Genomic DNA, 26888 nt, shown 5'->3' on the forward strand with positions numbered 1-26888 from the left:
ATAGACACCAGTAGATATTAACATTTGTTTTATTGTTTTATTTTTCAAACAGCAAAAAGCTCAATTATCTGAGTAAAATGTTTGTTAAAAATATAAATAAATCTTATTTACATTCACATTTAAATCATACAAAGCAATAGAAAAACATGAAGGTTGACAATAATTTGAATGTTCATCAATTTGAGACTGATGCTGCCATCTGGTTGCCATGTTCTATCTTTAGTTATGACTTTTTACAACATAAAAACACCCAAATTTGACACCTGAGCAAAAAAAACCATACAAAAACAGGATTTAAGCTCTGCTGACAGAGACCATCTCGAAGCCTCTGATAGTGGAGTTGATGTTTTTGAGTAAAAGGCTGGCCTGCAGCATCTTTGTTCCCACCTTGTTGGGGATGAAGGTGATGTGCTGCGTCAAGCCGCTGCCTGGATGCAGAGAAAGCACCCTGCAGGAAGAGACGGAGAGGATATAAATGAGTTCACAAGGTGTTGAAGTTTGCGGATGTCTGAGACTGGCTCAAATTTTTAAACTTGGCACACATAAGACTATATTTGTTCCTTTAGCTTATCACACACTTCTTGTACTCGAGAAGCCTTAAAATAAACCTTCAGTGCCTGTAAGTAATTGTCAACCCTGATTTGCACCCAGCAGAGGAACATTTTGTTTGTCCTAGCCACGCCTGCTCGAACACAAACTGCACTGTAATCAGAACTGTAACAAGCCTACATTCCTTCAACAAAGATGTACTGTACTGCCATGTCACAGTGGCACTCCTTTATTTGAGCATTCCTCGCAGCCATTCATGAAGTGCACCAATCACTGAGGTCATTAAACATTCAACATCTACATTAAAAATAAAGCAAGAAGTCATCAATTCTTACCTGAAGAGGAGTTTGCCCTGAATCAGCCCGGCCCCAACTACAGCCAGTACTCCACTCACAGGGTAAGAAAATCGGTTGGTGAAGGTCACTATGGCAGTCTGCTCTTTGTTTAGAACAATGGAGTCTTCATCCGCAACCTGAAGGACAAATGAAGTTAGTCAATCCTGATGATTCCTTTTAATGACCCTTCAAATAACTCTAAAGTGAGTCAAAATGATTGGACCTGAAGACATCTTGCTACGTATTGTGCAATAACTGTGTACCTGCAGTAATATCTTTATAAAGTGCAATAGATGCTTGATGTTTTTTTTGATATGCCACTTCCTTTTATTACTTTATTTTATCTTTCTTATTATTACTACTTATCTGTAGAGCCGGTGTGTGTATGTGTGTGTGTGTGTGTGTGTGTGTGTGTGTCTGGTGGGTGTGGATTGTTATATTTACTGTTTCAAGCAGTTCAAGAGCTGCACATCAAATTTTGTTGTACAATTTGTGCAATGACAATACATTCTGTATGTTTCCTACAACTCTTAAGCTACTGCACTGTCACATCAAATATTCTAGGTGGCTTGTAAAACATTTCATACATTATCCCTTTGTTTGGGAATACATATTTGGTATCAAAAAGTTAAGATTTTTGTTCTATATAAAAAAAAAAAGTTATGCATGTTTGAACAATTTGAAATACAATACCTGTATGGTGAGCTCTGGGCTGGCGATATTGAACTCGTCTGAGGCCAGGAATAGCTCTTTGCTGGCCAAGTCCTCCAGGACTACTGCAAGGTTGATCAGGTCATCACCATCCACATTCTCATACTCGGCTGGGAGGATCTGCTGGCGAATAACCTTGACTGGAAAGACAGAGGGAGAAGAGGAAAGAAATTTAAACCACCTTCTCTCAGAAGTGAAAGTTTGAATCTGTATGTGAGTGAAAAGTGTATTTACCGTCCATGGGTGCCAGTTGTATGGCACCGTGGCTTTCCCAGAAGGTGTCTGAGGGGCTGTGGTTGTATTTTTTAGCCTGGGCGTTCAGATGCACTTTCATCCTCTTGGCCACCCTCTGCCTGTTGATGACTTTCACCGTGAAGCGGACGGGCTCCCCTTCAACAGGAACTTTATCCAGGCTCAGGACCACCACCACGCCCTTGGACGAGCCTGTGAAATGAACATGAGGAAAGCAAATGCATGAGATGACATGTGTTTGAGCAGATGACGAGCCTGATGTTGTATTCAAAATTCTAAATTACCTCTGTTTAGTGTTGAGTCTTTGTTCAGCGTTGAGTCTTTGTTCAGTGTTGAGTCTCTGTTTAGTGTCCAGTCTCTGTTTAGTGTTGAGTCTCTGTTTGGTGTTGAGTCCTCTGATATTGTGGAACTTCTCGATGAAAGTGTCGGAGTCGGGCCTACATTTTGAAGATTTAAAGAGAACTGTAAGTATTCATGCCTTGGAACAAACCTTAAGCCACTTGATGAAGGAATTTCTGTTTTGGGCTCATACTTTTGATGTATTTGTAGTCTCTTGTGATGTTCTGGTGTATGGGGAAGCCAACAGCTTTGGTGCAGATGAAGGCTCCCACTTTCTCCGTGTCTGTGCTGTAGCTGACCACCCGACCCTCGTTCACCACGATTGAGCGGACGTCGGCGTTCACCTCGGCGTAGACAAAGGGGATGTCAAAAACCAGGTCGATACGCCGATCCTTGATGGCTTTGACTGCCGCCGGGCCACAGCAGTACACTCCTAGAGTAAAAGAATGAGGAAATGAAGGTTATGGCAATGTTTGATCAAGAGAACAAGTTCCAACGTGACCAAAGAAGTAAAAAAAACATTCTCTCATACCTCCACTCCTCTCCTGGGGGGTCGGGTCAAGAACCTGCCAGCCAGCCATTTCTGATCCCAGATCGGGGCGAGTCATCCAGCATTCCACCCACACATGAAAGTTCCTGTTAAGAAGAGACAACATGACATATCACAAAGTATGAATAGGCTTGCTTCTCAAAACTAAATAAGCGTCATGATTATTGAAAAAAAAGTGCTTTAATAAACCAGGGTCATTTTCACAAAAACTGTTGATCATATTTGCCATGTTAACAGATTCAAAATTAAAAATCACCACTGACCATATGCTGTCTTTGCTGATGTTCATCTTCTGCCCCGTTACGCTGTAAAACTCCTCAATCACCAGGTTTTCGTTGGTGTCGTGGGCAGAGTTGAAGTTTGTGACGACACGGCAAGGGATGCCAAGAACTCTCATGACTAACACACATAATTAAAAGAAACAGACGCACACGAAACAGACGCACACTGATCAACATATCTGGACATTGCATAATGGAAAAATGTAACACATCAATCATGTTGTCATATAGTACTCGCTATTAAAGATTGGTACAAAAAGTACTGACTAGTCAAGACTAAAGACTGTTTGACTGATGTTTGAGTATATGATTCTATTTGAAAAATGTAGAATAATCACCTGTGCACATGACGGCTGCAAACACCCAGCACTGTCCATACTTGACTGGTTTGTAACCAGAGTCCGCCCACTGGGTCAAGATGTCCCCACTCCCAGTCCACAAGGAGGGATTAACTCCTTCTTTGAAGTCACCTTCCCATTTCCCTTTCAGCACACCGCGGTCGTCTTCACTGTTGATCTGAACATAAAAGAGAAGTTGAATGCAATTTTCCATTTTTGCACTTCAATAATAAAACAAACTGGGAAATCTCACATCTTGCCAGATGATTCAGATCCTCAGTGGCAGTTTAATAACTACTTTCATTACCTCTTTTACTGCTATAATAACAGTGCGTCATTTAGTTTTGAAAACTTTGCAGCAGGTGTGCGTTTATCTGTGTTTAAGTTCAAGCCTCAACATGCTTTTAATAAGTGGAAGGACGCTCATGTTGTCATAGAAAGTAAATAAGAACATTGGTGAAACAGAACACGGCTTGTTATTGATTTATTCATATTGTGAAGTTTATATATTCATGGTTATACTCTGAATCTGTTGGCACTCACCATGGCAGACACGACCCGGCTGATGTAGATGGGGTTGTTTCTGTTCAGGTAGTCCATTCTTCTGCTCCTTTTGTGCTGAGGGCTGACTTGGAGCAGATTCAGGCAAATCTCCAGGATATCGGGCTCAAACTACACAGGTAGAGGGAAAGCAATAAGATAATTAAATCAACATTTATTGACAATTTGGAGCATATTCTAATAAACAAATAAACAAAAGTATGCTTAATGTTTAATCCAACTCAAGGATTAAAAGTATATCCTGCAAGCAGACACAAGCAATAAAGCAGCACCACAATAAATACTACATTTGTAACTTAATGGAAATCAACAGTCTAAGGCTCTGTTCGAAAATCGAATCCCCACATACTTTTCACAGTATGACAAAATTATTAGTATTAATAAAGTATGAGGTGCATTTCAACTATATAGAATGTGAATGTTCTGTACGTGAAAAATGCCTGCATGTTTCCTATATTAGCAAGGATTTCTGACAAATTAATTTACTGGACATATTAAACCGCCCCTAAATGCATTGTGCCTCTTCAGACTGGATTGCCGGACTGTCACGCAGACGGTTAAAATAATTAACCATTTGGTTAAAATAACCATAAATGATGGCAAGTGACGTAGAGGTACAGTTACGAAGAAAACCTCACAAGCTCACATATATAATGTACTGTAGAAAAAATATTTAAGAATAAAAAAACGTAATTTGCCTTAAAATAATACTGGAAAATATCAAATTGAATGGACAAGTTATATACTGTGTGATACATGTGTATGCACCGTGAGGATTGCTACTTATTTTGTTTGTACTTTGTGCAATGACCATTAAGGAATACAATTATATTCTATTTACATTGGTGTAAATCAATTTTCATCAATCAGTAGCTCGAGCCGGTAACGTTGTGATTGATACCGTCATGTGATGCAGAGAAAACGTATTGCTTTAGTTGAATTCAGCGTGAACAGTCTGCCGGTAACGGCACACTTTGACCTAAATGCAGTACTCAGTATGCTCTACATACGGTACAGTAAGACATCACCGCAGAGTTGAGTCAGCACCTCCGCTGTAAATAAGCCAGTCTTTTTCCTTATTGAACCTTTGCAAAAGTTCTGATCAACAGATATTTTATTTTATTCCTGTTCTATCTTTATTTTGTTGTATAGTATGTGTATTTATTGTCTGTGTCTGTGTAGTTGTATAGTATGTGTATTTATTGTCTGTGTAGTTGTATAGTATGTGTATTTATTGTCTGTGTAGTTTTATAGTTGTATATGTGTATTTATTGTCTGTGTAGTTGTATAGTATGTGTATTTATTGTCTGTGTCTGTGTAGTTGTATAGTATGTGTATTTATTGTCTGTGTTGTATAGTTGTATTTAGTAGTTGTATGTATTTATTGTCTGTGTAGTTGTATAGTATGTGTATTTATTGTCTGTGTAGTTGTATAGTAGTATTTATTGTCTGTGTAGTTGTATAGTATGTGTATTTATTGTCTGTGTAGTTGTATAGTATGTGTATTTATTGTCTGTGTCTGTGTAGTTGAGCTGCTGCAACACTTGAATTTCCCCCATGGGGATCAATAAAGGAATATAATATGGTTTTCATACCTGATCAAAGGCCCATGGTCTGGACACAATATTCATAGCTGTCCCTATAAACAGCAGGCCAGAGTCGTTCTGGATGTACTCTTCTCTCTGGTCCTCAAAGGGAATATACACAGCATCCTCTGCAAGAAACAAACACAAAAAGACAATTAGCACCTCCTTGTGCAATGACATTTTAAAATATATTGCCATTATTTCTTTCTGGTTTGTAAAGCTGGTGCCAGACATTTACTCTGTCAGGTATGATTCACACTGCACTGTAGCAATCAGACGCCAATAAAAGGAAACAATGCATGAGTAAAGGTGATGACTGTATGCAATGCATCCTCATGAACTCATTCAGCCACACAAACCATATATGGTGTTACATGTACACTTTGGTTTGCTGCATTATTGCTTTGAATGCACTTCACAAAAGCTCCCGATCACCTCACTGGGTTCACTCACCACGACACCAGGGATTGCAGAGCAGGTTGAATTTGTTGGAGGCGCAGGTCGTCTTTTTGTTCTGTGTGAACACATACAGCTGAAATATGTAGCAGCCCACCGGGGCGGAGGCAGGACAGGAGATGAATATGGAAGGGTTCTGGAGGTTCAGGCCATGTGGGTCAATGTAGGCTATCCATTGGGAGGAAGAAACCCTCTTGGAGAAAGTGACTGGCATTGCCACATACAGGCGGCCTGAGGAGAGAAGAGAGACAATTAAGCACATGGGATTATAAATTGTGGTTTAGACTGGTTGCATACAATAGCCGTTCATCCCCAAAATATTAAAATCTAGACTACCTAGCATAACTTTGATCTTCAGAGTGTCGGCCTTGGGGTTGAATGCTCGGCCCTCCAGCTCCAGACTGACTCTGAACGGGGCCCCCCTTCGCACCACCAGGGTTTTGGAGCTGCTGAAGCCCTCTGTCCTGTGTCTCTCCAGGTTTTCAGACTTTTCCAAGTTGACATTGTGTATTTTCAAGTCTGCAAAGAAAGAGAAAAAAACATGAAGATACTGATTTAAAAAAATGAATTTACCTGGTAGAAGTTACTAGAAACATAAAAGATAGGAAGAACAAAAAGTGAGGTTTTCAGATTTCAGTGAACTGATAAAATGAGAAACGAGTAGAGAGATAAATTGCTTGCATTTGTGAAGACAAATCTCACCTTCCATTTGTTAGTGCCTCCTATTCTCGATTGCAATGCTATATGTCTTGCTTTCACCCTCTGCTACGATATATAAACCTTCGCCCCGCCTTCTGACAGGGTAGGGCAAAGCATTTCACGTGCGAGTGTGAAAGAAAACAAGTTTTTACTCAATCGTACCAAGGCCCTCAAGTCATGTGTACTAAAACACACCCAATAAAATTATACACCCCCTCCTTCTTGAGTTACAGGTGAATAGTTTCTTGCGTAAAGTAAGTATTACGTGGGCAATCAGACTCACCCAGTTCAATGGAATTACAGTGATGACTATGATAGTTTGGTGGGAGTGAACACCTGCAAGATTATGCAAAGGTTTTGTAATACAGGTATGAGACCTGTAGCAGGATCAGTAATACTATTTAAGTGAGCACAAGTAGAAAGCAAACTAATTGCCTTCTGTGGCTAATATCTATTCATACAGTTGACAAATTCTTGTCAAAGCATGTGAGACTTCCCAGGAATCCCAGACTGGATAAATCAGAAAAGAGTGCCTTAATTAATTCCTGGGTTTTGTCGTCTGCTTTTAATGTTATATTCTTACTTTTCCCTGTGTGTTTTGCTTTGTTTACATGGCTTCAATCATTTTGAATTTCTTAATTTTTACATTTTAATCTGTGACGGCACCTCTGTTTAGTTCCTCTGCTGTTTCTTTGCTTTCTGCAGACCTGATTGAGGAGTAATCAGCCGCATGGAATACAGATTGTAAAGCCCTCCGAGGCAAATTTGTAATTTGTGATTTTGGGCTATACACAAATAAACTGAATTGAACTGAATTGAATGGAACACTTCTGGGCCCTTTGTGTCCCATTCATAAAAACCTGAGCAACAGAAGACGTTTGTATAGCAGATCTACTCTCACTCTATACCTTTGTTGTGGTTTCTTTTCTTTATTTTTACAGCACATTGTCAATCACCTTCTCCCAACACTACTGTCTTTAAATATTCCTTCCACTCATTTGTTTGACTTATATGACATATTGTTTTGGTTAATATATCACTTAATTTGTTAAGTAAGCCTGTGTGTCTCCCATTTTTTCACAGTTTTAGAGCCTGGCTGTGTCAATTCCCACTGTCAGAAGCTCACAACTAAAACTAGATTCTATTTAACAGGTAATGTTTTGATCCAATTCTGAACCCCCTCAAGTCTACAAGGCAAAAGTCCTTACATGTCATTTAATTGGTAAAAGGCCGGCATATACAGGCATGCACAATTTGCATTGACATTTACCTCAACATGCACATCCACTATTTAACAGTTGCCATTTTTAAATACTAATTATTTTTAGTTTATTTATTTATTTAAAACATTTATTCTCCATTTATAAATGTTTATTTTTTATACCAAATCACTTGATAATGACATTGCTGATATGGACATGTTTGAGACAGCAGTTCAACTTTTTGTGTTTTATTCTGTGGCAGTTATAATTAGTGACACACCGTGGTTAATAATAAAAAAAAAAATCAGACATTCTACAAGCACCCAAAATATCAGTAGAAACAAAAATACTATTTATATTTTTTCATTTATCCAGGTGAGGGACATAATGTGGAAACGCTGCAGTTATTGCCGATGTTTTCGAAGTGTCTGGGGCGTAGCTACTTTCCTTTTATGTTCCTCCTTCATCCAGCGGAGTAATTTGACATCACATGACATAGTTGGTGGCAGGAGGAAGAACTACTTGCTTGTATTGTAAACTAACATTACCAACAGCAAAAATGGCAGCACCACATATAAGTGCAGAGGATGTTATGGATGAGGATTTGTAAAGTGCACATTTCACAGTGTTTAAGCTGACTGACTGGTCAATTTTGTTCGAGCCAGAGTCTACGGCCGAAGAAATGCAGCGTGAGCATTTTGCCGGCGGGGGAGCCAGAACCTGAGCTGATGAGAGCAAAGGAGTGCAGCTGTAATGCGCTGCTGGAAAAGAATAGGGTTCATTGCTGTCTTGGTTCACACTAGTTTGGACTATGGAGCAACTGTGTCTTTTTTCATAACCTGCATTAGGTATAGACGCAACTTAGCTTCACTATGCATTCTGGTACATGTAGGAACTACCTGCACAGCTCCACGAGCAAGAGAACTTAGCTTTGTCAGTCAATATGGCACACACTGAGGAATTTCCTGCTTCAATGGACTACATTTACCATAAACACTGATTGGAGCTCCAGATAAAAAGGCGACAAATGTTTCCTTTAAAGCAGATTTTGTCTAATAGTAATAATTCTATTCAAATAGACTGGTCTAGGTGTGAGTCTACACACAAACAGATATACAAATGTCAATGAATCAAACATTAACAAAAAATAACTACACTATAATCTAACATTCATTTGAAAAAGGCAACATTACCCCAAAAATTGGAATATTAATAATTATAAAACATTATAATGCAACTCATGTATTGTAGAGGGCTGGTCCGTTATCATAAAAACTACAACGTCATTTCTAAGCAGCAGTCCTTGGCTTATTATAAACAAGGAAGTCTGTTATGTCGTGCCACACATTGCTGTCATGGTAGAGGTAGTTCATGGAGGACTGCAGTGAGGGCTGGAGGGTGTGAGGGTAATATTCAAACAGCCAAAGGACTATTCCCCACACCAGCGTGGCAAAGAGTGGGAAAGGGTCATGTTTAGGCTGTGGGATGAGTCCTTTCTCTACAGCCAGTCGAGAGAGAGCGAACAGGATCCTAGACAGCAAGTACATGTTGATCTAGAGAAGAGCAAAGAGTTTCAACTGATCGTACACGTGAGCAGTCTTGAGTTTATGATGATGTGTTTTTTAATGCACGAATAGGATCAAGTTAAGAGCAAGTGTGATTTTTTTTTTTGGTCTACGGGGCATATCAAACCTGGCTATTGATGTTGTTGTTATCTCCAAACACCAGCCATCCTCCAACGCAGGCGGCCAGAAAGGAGTGAGACTGCAAACTCTTCCCCTGGCATCTCTCCTGCAAGGTTTGAAGTCCTTTGTATGTGAACACAAAGTATGCCAGGTTTCGGGAGTGGGTGTACGTGGCCTTGAAAATGGCTTTGAGCTTGTCCTTCAAACTGTTAAAGACAGAGGGAAACAATTGTTTAGACTTAAAAACAAGACTTGCATTGTGATAGCAACGGACTGTTACTTAATAAATGACTGCTAAAAATCCTTACCTGCCACTTCTGAACAGAAACGTCATCACCAGAGCATGTGGTGCTCTGATTTTGGCCCCATATCTGAGTGGAAAAATATTTAATTATAATGTCAGGGCTGTCTGGAAACACTGTCACACGTCATTAAAACCTGCTGCTTATACTCATGCTATTTGTTGCCAATTGTGCAATCACGGTGGCTCTAGTCTGCTAAGGACAGCCTCCACTACAGGTCTACAGCTGAATACCTATGTTGAATACACTTCCTGTAAGTCGCTTTGGATAAAAGCGTCTGCTAAATGACTGTAATGTAATGTAATGATAGCTACTAGCCTAGCTATGTGGTAAAGAGGTAAATATATTAATATATTCATTAATATTTTCACTTACACGGCGCCATTTCTGAATCCTTTCAACACTGCCAACGCAGCTTTGTACTTCTCCTGCTGCAGTAGGTTGTTGACAGTGTACAGCAGAGTTTTAATCAGACCAGGAGCTGCCATGACTTTAGCTGCAACCGAGAGGACGCTATTTCATGTTGCACACATGTAAGTACATAGCAGTACGGTGTGTCACAGCGAAAAGGTGCCGTAGTGCAACATTGTGTGCGTTTTGTGAATGAACAGATCCTGTCAAAAGCTAAACTGTAGGTACTCCACTACAAGTACAAATCCTGCATTCAATACTGCGCTTATATTTATCAGCAAAAAGTACTTTAAGTATAAAAAGGAAAAGTATTTGTGCAGTACTATTGTTACCTGTCAGTGTTTTACTATTAGGAAAGAAGAAGAAGAAGAAGAAGAAGAAGAAATAATAATAATAACAAATAATAATAATAATAATAATAAATAATAATAAGAAGAAGAAGAAATAATAATAAGAAGAAATAATAATAAGAAGAAGAAAGAAGAAATAATAATAAGAAGGAGAAATAATTTTCTCAACACAGCATTAGTTTAAGAAACATTCACATTCAAAAACACACAAGATAAGAAAGGGTATGAACAAAATAAGAAGAAATAATAAACAGAAGGAGAAAGAAGAAGAAGAAATAAGTTATTTTTATTAGTCGGTTTATCAGAAACATTCACATTCAAAAACACATTTTTGAGATATGGTTCCCACTGGACAGGGAGGGTATGAACAAAATAATGTAATCTGAAAAGTATCTAAAGATGTCAGACAAATGCAGTGTAGTAAACCAGTACACTATTTGCAAAAGATATTAGCAAAATATACTTAAAATATCAAAAGTAAAATAGCTTTTGTGTGTGTTACTGTTGCATTAATGTATAAGCAACATTATGATGTTGAGGCTTTGCGAGCATACTTTCCTTTCCCTTATCACAATCTTGGGGAAGTGCACACATTGTTCATATTTTAAGGGACAATATGTAAAATAATTGTTGTGTTGCATTTATTTAAAAGAAATATACAAACCAAAGTTATAAATTGTATGTAGGATATTGTGAACAAATGTTGACAAATGCTGCTTTGATAATAATTAACACTTCACAAGTGTCCTGCAGGAGCCCAGTGTTTAAATCATTTTATTACTGTTTCACTCTTCTCAATCAATCCAGTCCATTGTTACATGAATCCCATCCTCCAAATAAATAGTATATTCAACCATTGACTTCCACTTATCAAAAAAGTTAGAGCTTCAAAAAAACAGTGATTACACTATCAACATGATTTACAATGCAATCAGTACGACTAAAACACTATTTTGCATATTTCTATACATTTAACTGCTCCGTGATCTGGAACACAGCAGTGACTAAACAGTGAAGTGTTTAATTCAACCGGTTTGGAGTGTCAAGGTGCAAAGTTAATTAGTAGTAATCTGTTAAAATATTAAACGGTGAACATTTAATTTCAAATCTATTTCTTTAAAATCAAGGTGTCCTTTTGTATTTTTTACAATAATCTCTTCACAAGTCTGCACACCAGTAGGTAGACAGTGAGTTGTGTATGCATGTTATTGCATTACTGCCAGTAAGGGCTTAAATGTAAGATAGTCTTCTGTAGTACCAGCATTGACACCAGGTTCATACATGGGCAAATTCATGAGCACAACATCTGTTTAGCTTTTACTGGGATCTTAAACTAAATTTGCTGAAACTCAATGTGTAATGAAGATTATTCAATGATCTGGATACACATTGAAAGTATACCATTTAATTTACACCACACTGCCAATAAAAACACACACACACACAGACATTCTACACAGCTTGATGCTTTGACAGATACAAGTTGTTAAAAAATATCACTTTACAGATTTCAATTTTGTTCAAATTTTGCATTTATGATTGAAGTAGCTGAGCTACCTTTCTGTATGTCACAGTGTTACCCACTAATATGATAAAGGACAATCAACAACTTAATAGTGACCACTGATGTGAAATGTGTAAGAATTTTGTTAAGGACTGATCACACTTTAAGTCAAATGCTTTACAAAAAATAATTAAATAAAATCCTTTGGTAGATTGGTTCCATAGTCATTTTCTTAAAGTTATAGTCTACCTGATACTAAAAAGAAACTATAATTCTGACGTTAGTGAAGCTATTTTTGGAAAAAAAGACGTGAAATACTAACAATATTATACTGTACAAATCTGAATACCTAACACCCTATAAAACTAGGGCCACTTATATTACATTAATTCAAATCTTAATTATCAACTTAGGCCTGCAACTCAAAGGGGTCCACTGCTTGGGTGAACATTTTCTACTCTGTAATCATATTTACATAAACTGCATTAGTCACTCAACACGTTAAACAGTATCTTCATCGTTGATCTAGAATAATACTTAATTCTGGACGTCTACCAGAGAATTGGCTACCTTTCAGTGGGACTAGGGCATTGTTCAACAAATCATTGTTCTCTTTTACACAATGCACCCTAAAGCTCCCACTTCATTAGTAACAGCTAATATTTACCGATAAAAACAGTTCACTCTTTTCAGTCTGCCTGACTGCTAAAATAAGTGACCATTCGTGGTCAAACAGGCTGATTTTATATACAGCACAGATCACTTTGGGAAGGCAAAGTTCTCAAATCAAATCACAACCAAACAAGTTTCACCAAATACACTTGCAAACATGCAAATGTTCTCTATTTCATATTGAGATTTTAAATCAATAGCAAATGCTGAAACTTACCAAAGTGTTATAAAATGATCAAACAAATCACTGTTTGGCTCCATTATTGGCATAATTGTTTTCTACAAAACTATTGCACATAAAAATACAACCTCTCTTAAGAACAATCACGACCGACTTCCTGCTTACATAACTATGTGCAAACTAGTTCAGGAGTTTCAACTCATTATAAAGTTCAGAAATCAACCTATCGAAATAAGGGAAATTATAATTACAATAAGCATGATCATATTCATCAAAGTTAATAAAGAAACTGCGTATGTGCTACGGGAGTCAGTCAGTTAAAAAAAAACAAAAAAAACATCTGTCCATTCATCCATCCTTTCAACTAAAGAAAAATAAAAGTTCAGTCTAAAAGACCCTAAACCATTTATGTGCCTCTGATGGTACTTTAAGATATGAACCTTTTTTTTTTTTTTTTAAAAGTCAAAACGCACATATATGGTTCTTTCCTCTAGAATTGTTAATTCCAGTGCATAAACCTGACAAGGCGGTTCTTAAGAAGTTACTACTGCACAATTCACAGATTTACGTGTAGAAACTGCACTTGCGCAACATTGAGCGAGTGCAGACATGACAGGGTGAGAAAAGCGTCTCTCGTGCCTTCATTGCCTGATAGTGGGCTGACTAGGTGAGCGATCCGCCGGATTAGGGTTGAATGCATCATGTAGGTGAGAAGCAAAACAGAACGAGCAGGATTCATAAGTGTCTTGTTGGAAAAAAGGAATTTGCGACGAAACAGCTTGGAAACAGTTCTCACTGCCTATGACAATGTTATAGAAAATAAAGATTTGCACGTTTTTCCATCTACCAGTTTCAAAAGCAGCTCCTGCCTGCAAGGAGAATCTGAGAATCCATTTCTCTTGTCTGAAATGGATACGGCTCCTCCAAGCACACACTGCTCCATCCCGTCTCTTGGTGCTTCACTCCTGCCCAAAGCCTTCCGTCTCCTCTATGGCGAACATGAGCTTCTCCTTCAGCTGCTCATAGCTCTTGTAAGGAGGGAGGTCCAGTCGATTAAAGCTATGCAGAGAAAAGACAAAGAAACTAGATGACTCTTCACACAAATATATTGGTCTTTATGTGTATCCTGCATTTTTAAGTTGCATTTTTTTAAAAAACACAAGTGGAACAAAGTAACTCAAAGCATTAGGAGTATGGAAAGACTTTCACAAATGCTGATAAAAATAAATAAATACGAATTTCACTGCAGCAATAATGTCAAATGATGTAGCACAAGATCATCTGCTAAATAAACACAAACTGTATTACTCAAGGTACAACATTTCTCACTCAGTATTACATAACTTCAAATACCAAATTAAAGTCTAACAATAACAGATTGCTTAATCAGAAATGACTAAGAGGGTTTGGTAAGTAGGGTTTAATCCTGCATCAGATTTGCCATCTGACCACATACCTGAAGTCTGAGAACTTCTAGAGAAGAACGAGTGGCCTTACCATGTGTGGCTTCGTGGAAGCCAGTTCTCTTTGCCCACTTTCTCAATGCAGAACTTTTGAGGGCCGTTGCTTCCTATATATTAAATCAATAACAAGCAGAAAGACAATTAAATCAAGAAGTCAATTCTGATGCGTTATATGATTCGAGTGTGCATGCGTCTGTTTTGCGTACCCATCAGGTCAGCGAAGCCACCAACAGGGAGGCGACAGGTTCCTGTGACAAACTGCAGCAGTCTCATCCTCTTCTCGTTGTCCATCTCCTTCACAAACTGTCCACAGATCATTCTGTGTTAATACCACTTAGCAAATCCTGTATGACAAACTAAATATTTAAATCATACATAATTCACCTGAAATCTGAAGTTTATCTTTGCTTTATTAAGAGTTTTTAAAATCTTGGTACCCACTGAAAAGTCAAGTCTTCCAATCCAAAAAGTTTCAGATGTGGGCTCAAGGAAAATAAACTTGAGAGACATCAAACTGCACTACTATTGTGCAATATTAATGTACTGTAGTAAATGTAGAGTAAAGTGAGAGAGAGGAATGAGAAATGGTGTTTTTAATCTTTAAGTTTGACCGAACAGTCCAGTCTAACTGTGCTACTGTACCAACCTGCCAGAACCAGAGGATCTGTTTGCTGCTGCGTGCATAATGTCTGTAGATTGTGCTCCTCTGCCAGTCCACCAGGTCTATCTCCTGCATCCCGCAAAGCATCACCTGCGGGCAAGAAGGAAGCAAGATCTCAAATATGGATGATTTATTACAGCAGAATCAACACTTTAATGGACCAACGGAACCTAAAACATAAACCTTTCCTGCTTTGGTAAAGGTGGGTGAGAATAGGTCTAGTTATTTCATTACCTCTAATTCCTTAGCATCAAAGTATTGAAGGTATTGCTGGGGTAAGACTTCATTGAAGCCCTCAAAGAATGCTTGAGTCTGCTCCTCCACACCTCTGGACAGCCTCCACTCTGCCACCAACCTGCATTCAGAGATATGAAGATACACATAAGAAAATCAAATATACGGAAGAAATTAAGATTTGTGATTGCTTAAAAATGTAAATGTTAATTCAAGTATTAAATTAAGAATTAATAAATTATTGAATCATCATATAAAAAAAGTGTATATTAATACTTAATTTAAAAAAATGAAGTGATATACATTAACTCTCCTTTAAATGCAGTCACTCTACTGCTGGAAATATACAATGCAGTTAGTTTATTAATGACCATTACCTTTTCAATCATGTGACTACTTGGTTCAAATATAATACAATCTACAAAATCTTCAAAGTTTGACTGTAGGAGATATCAATGTGTTATGCTGTTTTAAGTCAGCCTTGATAAGACTGTATAAGATAAGATAAGATAAGATAAGATAAGATAAGATAATCCTTTATTAGTCCCGCAGTGGGGAAATTTGCGTCTGTACCTGATGTATTCCTCCTTATTTTCCTCAGTTACTTGGACGTTCCCTCCATCTGGTTTCAGCTCGTGGGTGGTGACCTCCCCCAGGATCTCTTTGTCAACAGAGAAGAACATCTCCAGTCCGCACTCCTCTATGTTATTATCCCTGCAGGGCAGAGAGTCATTATCGTTGTTAACAAAAACAAAATCCACCTACAATACGTTGTTATGTTACATCTTGTTTGTTCAAAAAAAAAAAAAAAAAAAGGGTAAACCAGTAACTTCATAGCGTCTAGCAGCTGATCTGGGTTGAGGAATAGTCTGGCACACAAGCCAGGTATCGATCTTTAATCGAACTCCTGGCAAGAACGCTAAATAAAAAAAACCTTTCCAAAAATGCACAACTTTTCTTTAAAACACCACTACTGCCGCAATAATAAATGTGGCAGTAGTACAGGAGCCCATTTATATTGGTATGAACCCAAATATGTTGGAATTTGGTAACTGGAAAAACTATTTGATCGTATTTGTTAAGAATATGATGCTTACATACTTTAATCCAACAATGAAATATCCTAAACAGTGTATTCAATATGAAACAGTTGAGGGTACGCCACAGTACAAAGACCACCAGGCCATCTTAAGTGACATAAACGTCTGTTCATCCACTCATGCAAACCTTCTCCATTATTTTCTACATGTCATGTCTACATCAGCCATACTGCACGTTATCTCTTGTATCCCCAGACCTACTTGATCCAGATGAGTGAGTTGTAAAACTCTGGATCGATGGACTCCAGGTCTTTGAGGGCCAGAGGTTTGTTCAGAATCCGCTTGTAGAAGGGCAGCGAGAAACCTGTGTCGATGAATTTTCCATGGAACAAGGCCTAGAAAGGACAGACGGTGAACAAATGTATTTAAAAAAAACAGCCAGATACAACAAAGAAAAAAAAAAAATGAATCCAACCATATGAGGAGAGTGACTATTCAATCATTCAAAATATCAAATAAATGAATTCCCTCCTAAGCAATAAGGCATTTCTATGAGCCCACATGTATTTTTTTTTTGTCATTTTGGGATTTGATCATAAGAATACAATTTCAAAGACAATTGTAAACCATATTGCATGATTTACACATCATCATTATGCATTTTGACACAAAAACATGATCCATCCTGTGGGTCGAAGTAATCAGTACCATGGCGATGAAGCGTCCTATGAACTTGAAGTACTTGAGGTGGTCAGGGTTGATGTAGGACGCAGGGTTGATCTGCAGACAGTAGTTGTCCTTGCCAGCATACTCAAACAAACAGTACATGGGGTTCAGTACCTCATGAGAGAGCAAGAAGAACCATTCCCTGAAAAGAAAACAATGGAGGACAAAAACAAAAGAATTTAGTGGAAGTGGTCGTACTGGTTGATGTGGTTTGTGAATTAGGATTTAAATGAGAAATTACAAAGATTTGTTATTTTAACAGGTTTCGTGAGACAAGGGTGGTGTCAACAAAACTACAAATGAGAATGAAACACACCTTAGGAGTCATAGAATAAGTACAAACAAAGTTGACAGTTGACATTACCTGGCTACACCTCCGTAGTCCAAACCTTCCTCTCCAGGAAAAATGATCCACAGGCGGCGCCTTAGATCTTGAGGGTGGAAGCTCATGATCTTGGAAAGCAGACAAAGAATTACAAGAGTTACACACCTTAAACATTAACGAAACAATACTGATAAACAGAGAACAGGAAAGGAGAAGAGAGTTTTCTACAATGATTACCTGTTGAAATGAATCCTCAAACAAGGTTTTCCTCGAGACGTTAATCTTAATGTGCTGAGGCATCGATAATTGCTGAGAGGAACAAAGAAATACTTGAATTTTAGACAATGTGAATGCTTTGAAAATACGTGAACAATAACTTTTATCTTTGCACATTATTCAAGTTTGTGTGCTCACAAAGTAGCAGCATGGAAGATAAGGAAAGATAGGACAATCATGGGAGATAACAAAAGCATTTCAACGCCTGCTGTGCAGCACATACCTGACACCAGAACCTGAAGTATTGCACTTTGGCTTTGAAGTCCCTGACATAGGTTATCTGAGGCCCATTCTCACTGTGGAAAAGACCAGGAGAACCATTTTTCAAAGTCCATTCAACAAGCACATTTAGTCAATGTATGCACATGTTGTGTGTGTGTGTGTGTGTGTGTCACTGTTTATTCACATCCACAACTTGAAAAGGAATGTGACATTTTACTGACACTGTATCACCGTTGGGCCGTTTAGGAATGCTCTAATCAGGCTTTTAATCAGGATCATAATAACGATCATACGATGTGATACCACTGATTGAAATTCATGTAAACCTGCATTGATCAATATTATATATTTACATTAAACCTATATACTCTGTGTAAATGATAGGGGGGTTGTGGTTAGGGAGAACAGCTACTGGACATGTATCAGTTTTGTAAAGAGGCAGGTGACCTGAAGGGAGTGCACCTCCTGTAAGAGATGTACTCAAGTTGAGCATGTTAAGATGTATAACATTTAAACAAAGTACTCACAGTGAGGACTTCCCTGTGCGAGGGTCAATGTAGGTTGTGGTTCGTCTGTTGTGGTCTACAAAGTAGGGAATACCATCTACTGTGAACCTCATCTCCCAACCCTCTGGCAGGGGCTTGTCATTCAGCAGCCTGAGTAATACAAAAGAACATGAATATATAGATCAAACACATCAATTGTTAAAAAAAAAGATTAATAGATAAACATACAGTTTACATTGCAAGTGAAATTGGGGAAACAAATTCCAAAAGAAAAATGTGCACAAATAACAAAAACATACAAGCAGGAGCATTAAATGTTTAGGTCCACTTTAAAACAGCAGACATTTCACTTATATGCTACATTTCAGCATATCTCGGAATATTAAATGATTGCCTTGAAGCAAAACATTGAGGCTTTGATATAAACAGGCTCACATGATGTTTGACTGATATTACGATATATCTATTCATATTGATATCAATATTCAATATATTGTAATAAAAGAATTCAAGAGCTTGAAAACATCATTATTTTTGCTAAATGCAGGGTTCTACCTATCCTTTTGAAAACAGAACACAGACGTTCGTCATACAAAAATAACATCTTGATTGTAAGGCTTAAGAGAGTTACATCAGCCTAAAGACAGAACATATAGACCAGGAAAAGTAAAAACTACTATTTCCCCATTGTTTAGTCAGATGCTTGTTTGTTTGTGGACACACAACTTCCTCATGTAGCAGTTTTATTAAAGATTCAGTGCAATCACTATTAAAATAAATCACCTCCCTTAAAAAAAAACATGATGTTGGAAACACAGCAATATATTTTAAAGATGCATGTTTAACCTTCTACATTCTACATTCTATATTTCCACACCTTCAAGATTATTTGCATGTGTTTGTCCTGTCATTCATTATTCACCTACTGGTAACTCATTACAGGTTAGGAGAGCTCTGTAGCTCTGCTACATCCTGGAGCAGATAGAGGCATTTCCTACTTAAAGATGGTTGTTATTTACATTTATTCCTAAACCTAAAAAGAGGGTGCACATATGTGTCTCTCCATTCTCCATACTTCACTCCTAATCCCAGTCAGGACTGATTTTGTACTCTCAAGTGCTTTAGGAATACTGGAGCCGAGTAGGTTGCAGACACATTAGCGCCTCTTAGAGGCGATTAAACAGAACTACAGCTTAGTCAGGCAGAATCATTTATAGTCTGTCAGGCAGTATCAAGATACACATTACATAAGGCACAGGCACAGGCACAGGCATAGACTCACCCTTGTGTCCTGGGGTCCTCCCACTGTGTCGCCCGAGTCGGGTGATGGACAAAATACACTCTGCCGTTGGTGTCTGTTCTCTTCTCTGCCATAAAAAAACAAACATATTTTTTAGATATAATTCTGTATCAATTCACTGCAAACATCACAGTGAAAAAATATTTACGGTGTTTTCTAACATTTCAGTTACTACAGCTAAAATAAATGTCTAAAGCTCAGTGACATTTACCCCAACCATGTGGCAGGGGTCCCAGCGGGTCAAACTCTTTGTTGGCCGTGGCTGCCAACTGGTCTTGGAGCTGAGCCAAAGAGAGAACGGGACACGTTAAGTCTAAAAAAACACAGCATGTTAAAGCAAGAATGTATCATTAAGCAAGTGCAATTGACCTCATAGCATTGTTACTTCTGTTCCCACTGGGTGTTAACATTTCTAAGTTCCTCAACAATGTGACTTATAAAATGCTAACCATAGTTATCCATTGTTAGGATCATACAGTCATCCTATTGTGCATCTACGTTAGACCTGAGAACCAAATTAGACTTCAAAAACAATCAGTAAAGATGCCACGCATGTAAACTCTATGCTGGGGAAAAAAGTGTTGATGGCATTGTTTAATTTTGTTATGAGATGATTTATTTCAAACAACCAAAATAAATAATTACGATAGGGGTATCCACAGCCTGTAAAATAAATAATAGAAACATCATCTAGGGTTTATGTTCTGTCTCTGCAGGGTCTGCAAGGCACTGTGTATTATTTAGTGTTTTACACCCAATTTTTTTTGCTTATTTTTACTTCACTTTGATGTTTGAGCTTCACTGTGCAGAGTTCTGAATGTTCAGCAGAGTTTGACAATCAAATGGAGCTTTCACATTCATCTGGTGAAGTGGAAAGTTCCTCTGCGCTCACCATGAATCTCTGTTTAACATGTTCATTATTTAATCTCTGGTTTTGTGAACATGACATCAACAGTATTTGCATATTCATCTCCTCTCCAGTAGCTGCATTGATACAACATTTTAAGAAACAAATGATTATTCAAAGAAGAATATTTTTAATAGATCATTAACCAAAACAGATAAATGTTTGAACTGTGCTTCGTGTGAACTGAGTGAATGTAACATATCCAGTAACTAATACAGTGACTGCTCTCACCCCATAGATGAACCTCTGGTTAAACTGCTGCATGGCTCCCTGCAGCTGGCTGCGCTGGTGCTGCCACTCTTCATAGTTACGCACCGACTCCTGCGTGGGCCGTTGCCACGTAGTAGTTCTGGTTATGTGGTCGACGTAGTACACCCTACCCATCGGGTCCACCCTGCGCTCCCACCTACCGGAAAAGGAAAGTTAAAAAAAGAAGGCGGTGCTGACAATGTAGGACAAAACGTAGATATGCCCGAGGGCTCTGCCTGCCATTCATATCAACACAAGACACACCTGTTTTTTGACTACATCTTAAATCTAAAAAAAGAATGAGGGAAAAAAAAGAGTTGCAAAATGGGCCTGGAGCAGCCTTTAACTGTGCAAATAGAGAATAAAACATTTCTGTACTAATCTGGGATCATTTTTATGGTTGATCACTTCACACAGTCCTACAGAGCAAAGCAAGAACCATGTTAGTATTCCCAGTACAAGAGATGTGTGTTGGTACCCTGATGGCAGAGGGTCGGGCCTTTCCCAGGTTGTCCTTTTCTCGATGTGATCCACAAAGTACACCCGTCCGTTCTGGTCTGCTCTTTGCTCCCACCTGTAGTGACAACGTAAATGAGTGATCAAAGACAAAAGCACAGGAAACAGCAAAGCAAGCAGACTGATTCAGTCACTGAAAACTAAACTAAATCTCTGCTACATAATGCGATACGTGTAATATGTGTTAACAGTGGCCACAGTGAGGACTTTCAGAACCAAGAGTAGTGCCTTGCTCTTTTACCCTGGTGGTAAGGGGCCGGTGCTCATGGGGGTGATTCTGGGAGTTGTGGCCGGAGCTGCTGAGGCAGAAGTCCCTGGTTTGGGGCCACTTGCTGTCTGTGAAGAACCTGCTGTTGCTGTTGGAGTTGCTGTTGCTGCTGCTGCTGCTGCTGCTGTTGTTGCTGCTGCTGCTGCTGCTGCTGCTGCTGTTGCTACGCCTGAGTCATCCTGCTGATTTGAACATCCACTAGCTGACGCCTGAGAGGAGCCATCAGATGCTGGAGCTTCACTCAGCTCACTAGGGGAGGAACTGCTTGAAGAGGCTGGAGAGAGGAGTGGGAGGATGGCAGAAGAAAAAAACCTTGAAATCTATGAACCCATTTGCAGAGGTGTATTTGGTATGATTGCAGTCTTTAAACACAGTTCACACACTATTTCTGTATTTGAAAGAAAATAGATGGCATGTGAGATTGTGTTTAAATAACTGCGATGTCTTTTCGTACTTGGTGAGGCTTCTGGTCTATGAGGGGTAGGAGGAGGAGGTCGGGCTGGTCTGGGAGGTCGCGAGGCGTTGGAGCCCCCTGGGGATCGGGAAGGAGAACCCGTACCATTGACGGCATGACCATTAGGTACCATAACCCACTCCTCTGAGTCACTGGACGGGGATGTGTCTCTGCTAGACCTGGGGATCAAGATATTTTCCTAAGTTATTCTTCAGGTATACAGTGAGTATTTTCTTTAAGTAAACACACAAACAAAGAGATTTGCTTTTCATTTACAAAACCACTGACTGACCCAGGATGTTGTACAAAGAAGCATGAATACGTAGGCCTACAAATAAAAGTTTACTGAACCTGTTGCCGTTGTCTCCATTTTGTTTTACAATTCCATTTGGAACAGTAACTAGAATGAGGGGAAAAAAGAGAAGTGACATCATGTAAATAAAATAATTTGGGATGTTACTGCTGGTTATTTAAGAATACTGAGAGAGATGTGTACGAAGAGGAACATTTTATAGTGAAAAATAAAAGAGTACAACTACGCCAATCTCCATATATCTGTCATAAGCTAAATTGGCCAGATGCATCAGTTCTACAAAGAGGGGACAAACTTTGAAGGGCGAGGAAGGGAAAGTCCCTTTAGCAGCTAAATTATTCAAATATTGCAAATCTATGCATAGTTCATGCGCTCAAATTGCTCCTGTGGTTGATCTAATATGGTGGGTTTATGTCGTGTTTGTGATTCTTTACCAGGTTCTCTCTCTGCCGAGGCAAAGGTTTCTGGGTCGACCTGCATGCCGTCCAGACAGACGGACAGATCACCTACAACATCCTGAGGGTCTCTGTCTGAGCTCAGCTGCAGCGTCTGCACTACCTCACATACTGCGGAGGGAACAGAATACAGTGTTAAACCGGTGCTTAGAATGTGCAAGACTGACATCACAGATGATACTGAGGCTGCACTGATGTCGTAAAAAAAATGTTTCACTAAATTTACACACTTTTGACATAATTTGCCTAAGGAGGGCCCTTCTCACTGGGCCTTTGTAATAGTCTCTTTCTCAAGGTATTTGGTTACTGTTTTCAGCCCTGCTGGTGAGAGCGTGGGGGCTCTGTGGCAGTGACAGTCACTCTGACGGCTCAAACCGCTTTAGTCACATGGGGTGTAACAAGCAACAAGGCCTTCAGGGGCTAATGGAGAGGTTTCTTTGAATCTTTTTTTACTCTCCGCAAATGAAGGGGAAGCAGCTACATAGAACATGGACCAGTCTTTTATGTCACATTGTTTGCGGAGGCCGAGGTGAGCCATTGAATTATGCTGTAAACACAGTCCGGGCGAGTGGAAGGTCATAAGTTTAGGTGAGGTCTGAATCCCGTGGAAAGGAGAACCTAGTGAATACTGTGCATGTGGGTTGTTACGCTTATCAAAACCCAATAAAGCATTCTCCTAATCAACCCAGGAAAATATGGACTCTTACACAAGTATGCATATTTTACAGTGTGTGCAACATCTGCCATAAAGACAACACTCGAATTTCCCCCATGGGGATCAATAAAGGAATATAATAATAAAGATTATGCGGCTGATATTGAAAGTTTGATTACGAGGGATCCAACTCTTCATTAGCCTGAAATAAATAAGCCATAAGGAGGGAGCTTTGGGACTCAATCATAAGAGGCTGGACAACATTAGCTCCAACTACCAAATAGCGTTGTGCTACAACAAGATTGTAACACATCGGTGTTGGTTTGACTTAAAGAAACACAATATTACCATAGAAAGAAGTATGAACTCACTTTTCAGGTCGTTAGCCTTAAGGGTCTCACTGATCTCCAGCATGGCCATTCCCAACAGGATGTCTGCTTTCAGTGTCTGGTGGCTCCAAACACGAAATATCAGCTTGCTGACCGGAGTAACAATTCTGTATATGAGCAAGAAATTGACAAGATAGTCAACACCAGAGAAAATATCAAGAATGGTCTGCACGAATACTTGAAGGATTCATAGTCAACTATGAATAGCTGTGTGAGAACACAACACAAAACAACAGCCGTACTCACACTGTGACAGCCTGCTTCCATTTGGGACTGTGTGTGTTGTTGCACTTCTCAGTCCTCTTAGATTGGCCATCCACAGACACCTCAACATAAGGGCTGGGACCAAACCAGTTCTTTTTGGTTTCCTTCAGCTTGGCTGAAAGCACTGGAGAGGATAAAACACCTCAGTGAAATTGTAGGTAATATAACTTTCAGTAGATCTGATCAGAATTGATCAGAAGTTGTATTTGGTAAAGATGCAACATCTTGCTAATACCACGAACATGAATATAAACCCCCACTTCCTGTAGCTTCCCTGTACTGAACACAATAACAGTCAGCGACGGCTCTTCAAACATTTTTTTAATTACAGTAACTTAACATCCGATAGCCTTTAGCTTCCTATAGCCAAAGATAGACAATACATTCCCAAAACTGTATCAATTTGTCAAATCTGTGTCTATTTTTTTAAATGATAAACAAGCTTACAAGTATTGCAATGACAACTGATAACTTACCTGTGACTTGTAATTGGGCCTTCATGGTTTATCCATAACACTGCAGCCTTGTTTGGCTACACCAACAGGATCTGCGTCAAATAAAACCAGTGACATCAGATGTAAACACGGGACACTCAATGCAGGTAACCTACTTACGGAGTGATTAGGCCTTCACGTTGCTACTGTCACTGGAAAACACAGTCTGGCTTTACATGCAATTGCAGGTATGGATTGATGAGACTATCTAACTAAACAAAGGGGTCATTTTGACTGGTTTAGGTATCTGGATACATTTCTGTCCTGGCCCCTCAGTGGTGGAATGAACTCCCCACTGACGTCAGGACAGCAGAGTCGCTGCCCATCTTTCGGCGCAGGCTGAAAACTCACCTCTTCATGAAGTACTACCCTGAGCCTTCCACTTAGCACTTATTGTATTCATATTAGTCTGTTGCACTTATTGTATTCATATTAGTCTGTTGCACTTATTGTATTCATATTAGTCTGTTGCACTTATTGTATTCGTATTAGTTTGTTTCTGTACTTTTGCTCTGGTTTATGCTTTTAGATGCTTGTTTAAGAAAGGAGATGCACTTATGACTTCTGGTGACTAGTAGTTCTCTTGAATACCTATGTTGAATACACTTATTGTAAGTCGCTTTGGATAAAAGCATCTGCTAAATGACTGTAATGTAATGTAATTAAAAAAGAGTTTGATTGTAGTGATGCCAAATCAAATATATAACCTAAGCCTCACAATAAAATCCAAGCAAAACATGTCAGGTGAATTTGCTTTAAAGTACGTATTTAGACTAAACAGTGGGCACATTTTAACATCATTCTGACTGTATAATAAATCACACTGAAAGGCAATAACATTGACACCATCTAACTCATCTTGTACTGTATTATTTTACAACTCTATGTGGATTTAAGATCATTTTAATATCCAAAAATCACACAACTTGCACTAAAAAGTCATGTTTCCCCAGTGACACAGTTGGCTTAGCTATTTAAAGAAACAACCATGTAACGTTGCCATAATGGAAAACCCCATCTTTAACTTGGCTTATATAAGCCTCACTAAACCTCCCTTTGCTAATCTTTAAAACAACATCCTATGACAGGACAGGAAGTCAACTCATTACATATATATATACACACACACACACACACTTAACAATGAATACAGGTTACCATGTCACAGACACACCACACACAGTACCATGTAGTTGCTAAAAAGCAGACCAGCTGTAACATGAAGGCAGTCACGTGACTCCTGTAGCTGAACAGCCTTATCTGTCAGGTTAGCAGATTTGTTGTCAAGACAACTTCAAACACTAGTTACCCTTTTGAGGGATAACAGTCCAAACCACGTCACTGCTAGGATGCATTAACACCTGTGATACAAGCGTGTGTTGGTGTGTGACTGACTAAGAGAAACAGAGAAGTTGCACCAACCCCCGGGAGGCAACTTTGTTCAGCGATGCTTAAGCTAAGCTAACAGTGCATTGACTGGTGGTTAGCAATGCTAACACCACACGAGGAGACCTCACTCTCTCCCGGGGTGGGGGGTTGGGGGGGGACTAACGCAACGGGGCCGTACCTGGCAGAAGCAGACGGTAAAGCGGGTGAACCCGGGTCCAGGTGCAGCTGTGTCTATGTTGTTGACAGGGAGCAGCCTGCCATCAGAGCAGCCTCGCGTTCCGCTAGCCCAGAACAAGATCAGCGCTTCCGGTTTAGAGCTTTTCACAATAATGTCACCGTTACCTTAGTTACTCACATTTTGAAAAACCTTCTCATTCAATGGTTTTTCTTTATTTTTCTTTATGTTCCTTTGAGTTTTAGTCTTCAGTATTAATCTACAATGTAGACAAAAATAAAAATAAAGAAAAATAAAGAAAAACCATTGAATGAGAAGGTGTGTCCAAACTTTTGACTGGTACTGTATACACCCTAAATTAAGAGTTACCTGTAAACCCCTAATGTTGAATTGGTTATGATATATTTATTTGATATATGAACATCACAAATGTTCCTTTGAGTTTTAGTCTTCAATATTTTTCTACATTGTAGATTAATATTGAAGACTAAAACTCAAAGGAACATTTGTGATGTCCAGCGGTTTATATGTCAAATAAACCATGATAATCAATATCATAACCAATTCAACATTAGGGGTTTACAGGTAACTCTTAATTCAGGGTGTATACAGTACCAGTCAAAATTTTGGACACACCTTCTCA

General features: G+C 38.9%; 3 protein-coding genes across 3 annotated transcripts; all 3 read right to left on the reverse strand.

Moving 5' to 3' along the window:
- Positions 1-145: 145 nt before the first annotated feature.
- tgm5l (transglutaminase 5, like) lies at positions 146-6667 on the reverse strand. Its single transcript, XM_054617747.1, has 14 exons — positions 6661-6667; positions 6295-6477; positions 5956-6189; positions 5512-5630; positions 3899-4027; positions 3356-3533; positions 3000-3135; positions 2719-2822; positions 2380-2619; positions 2132-2284; positions 1830-2039; positions 1578-1735; positions 885-1021; positions 146-448 (listed from the first exon to the last, which is right to left on the reverse strand). The coding sequence occupies exons 1-14, from the start codon at positions 6665-6667 to the stop codon at positions 295-297; spliced, it is 2142 nt and encodes a 713-aa protein (XP_054473722.1). The 3' UTR covers positions 146-294.
- Positions 6668-8091: 1424 nt separating this feature from the next.
- On the reverse strand, positions 8092-10367 carry pxmp4 (peroxisomal membrane protein 4). The gene is made up of 4 exons (XM_054617431.1): positions 10222-10367; positions 9853-9915; positions 9552-9750; positions 8092-9412 (listed from the first exon to the last, which is right to left on the reverse strand). Exons 1-4 carry the CDS (start codon positions 10332-10334, stop codon positions 9149-9151), a joined length of 639 nt encoding a protein of 212 aa, XP_054473406.1. The 5' UTR covers positions 10335-10367; the 3' UTR covers positions 8092-9148.
- Positions 10368-11340: 973 nt separating this feature from the next.
- itcha (itchy E3 ubiquitin protein ligase a) lies at positions 11341-26367 on the reverse strand. The gene is made up of 24 exons (XM_054616891.1): positions 26249-26367; positions 24664-24734; positions 24170-24311; positions 23906-24030; positions 22859-22990; positions 22463-22511; positions 22112-22290; positions 21631-21931; positions 21352-21447; positions 20856-21030; positions 19929-19998; positions 19700-19784; positions 18439-18567; positions 17913-17985; positions 17651-17722; positions 17453-17541; positions 17071-17230; positions 16624-16757; positions 15896-16036; positions 15323-15443; positions 15074-15178; positions 14634-14730; positions 14462-14534; positions 11341-14023 (listed from the first exon to the last, which is right to left on the reverse strand). The coding sequence occupies exons 2-24, from the start codon at positions 24686-24688 to the stop codon at positions 13924-13926; spliced, it is 2673 nt and encodes an 890-aa protein (XP_054472866.1). The 5' UTR covers positions 24689-24734; positions 26249-26367; the 3' UTR covers positions 11341-13923.
- Positions 26368-26888: the final 521 nt, after the last annotated feature.

Source organism: Anoplopoma fimbria, chromosome 17, assembly GCF_027596085.1.
Source record: "Anoplopoma fimbria isolate UVic2021 breed Golden Eagle Sablefish chromosome 17, Afim_UVic_2022, whole genome shotgun sequence".
In the NCBI taxonomy this organism is placed as follows: Eukaryota; Metazoa; Chordata; class Actinopteri; order Perciformes; family Anoplopomatidae; genus Anoplopoma; species Anoplopoma fimbria.

What these genes read in the sequence shown, in the direction of transcription:
- tgm5l (XM_054617747.1), bottom strand. An exon ending in CTGCAATCCCTGGTGTCGTG is followed by an intron (nt 5,631 to 5,955) that starts GTGAGTGAACCC and finishes TGTTTCTTGCAG; the next exon opens with AGGATGCTGTGTATATTCCC. An exon ending in AGACTACAAATACATCAAAA is followed by an intron (nt 2,285 to 2,379) that starts GTATGAGCCCAA and finishes TTCAAAATGTAG; the next exon opens with GCCCGACTCCGACACTTTCA.
- pxmp4 (XM_054617431.1), bottom strand. Translation starts at nt 10,334, where the DNA reads ATGGCAGCTCCTGGTCTGATTAAAACTCTGCTGTACACTGTCAACAAC. An exon ending in GGATTCAGAAATGGCGCCGT is followed by an intron (nt 9,916 to 10,221) that starts GTAAGTGAAAAT and finishes TTTTCCACTCAG; the next exon opens with ATATGGGGCCAAAATCAGAG. An exon ending in ACAACAACATCAATAGCCAG is followed by an intron (nt 9,413 to 9,551) that starts GTTTGATATGCC and finishes GCTCTTCTCTAG; the next exon opens with ATCAACATGTACTTGCTGTC.
- itcha (XM_054616891.1), bottom strand. Translation starts at nt 24,688, where the DNA reads ATGAAGGCCCAATTACAAGTCACAG. An exon ending in ACTTCAGGTTCTGGTGTCAG is followed by an intron (nt 17,723 to 17,912) that starts GTATGTGCTGCA and finishes TGTTCCTCTCAG; the next exon opens with CAATTATCGATGCCTCAGCA. An exon ending in TTGAGGATTCATTTCAACAG is followed by an intron (nt 17,542 to 17,650) that starts GTAATCATTGTA and finishes CTGCTTTCCAAG; the next exon opens with ATCATGAGCTTCCACCCTCA.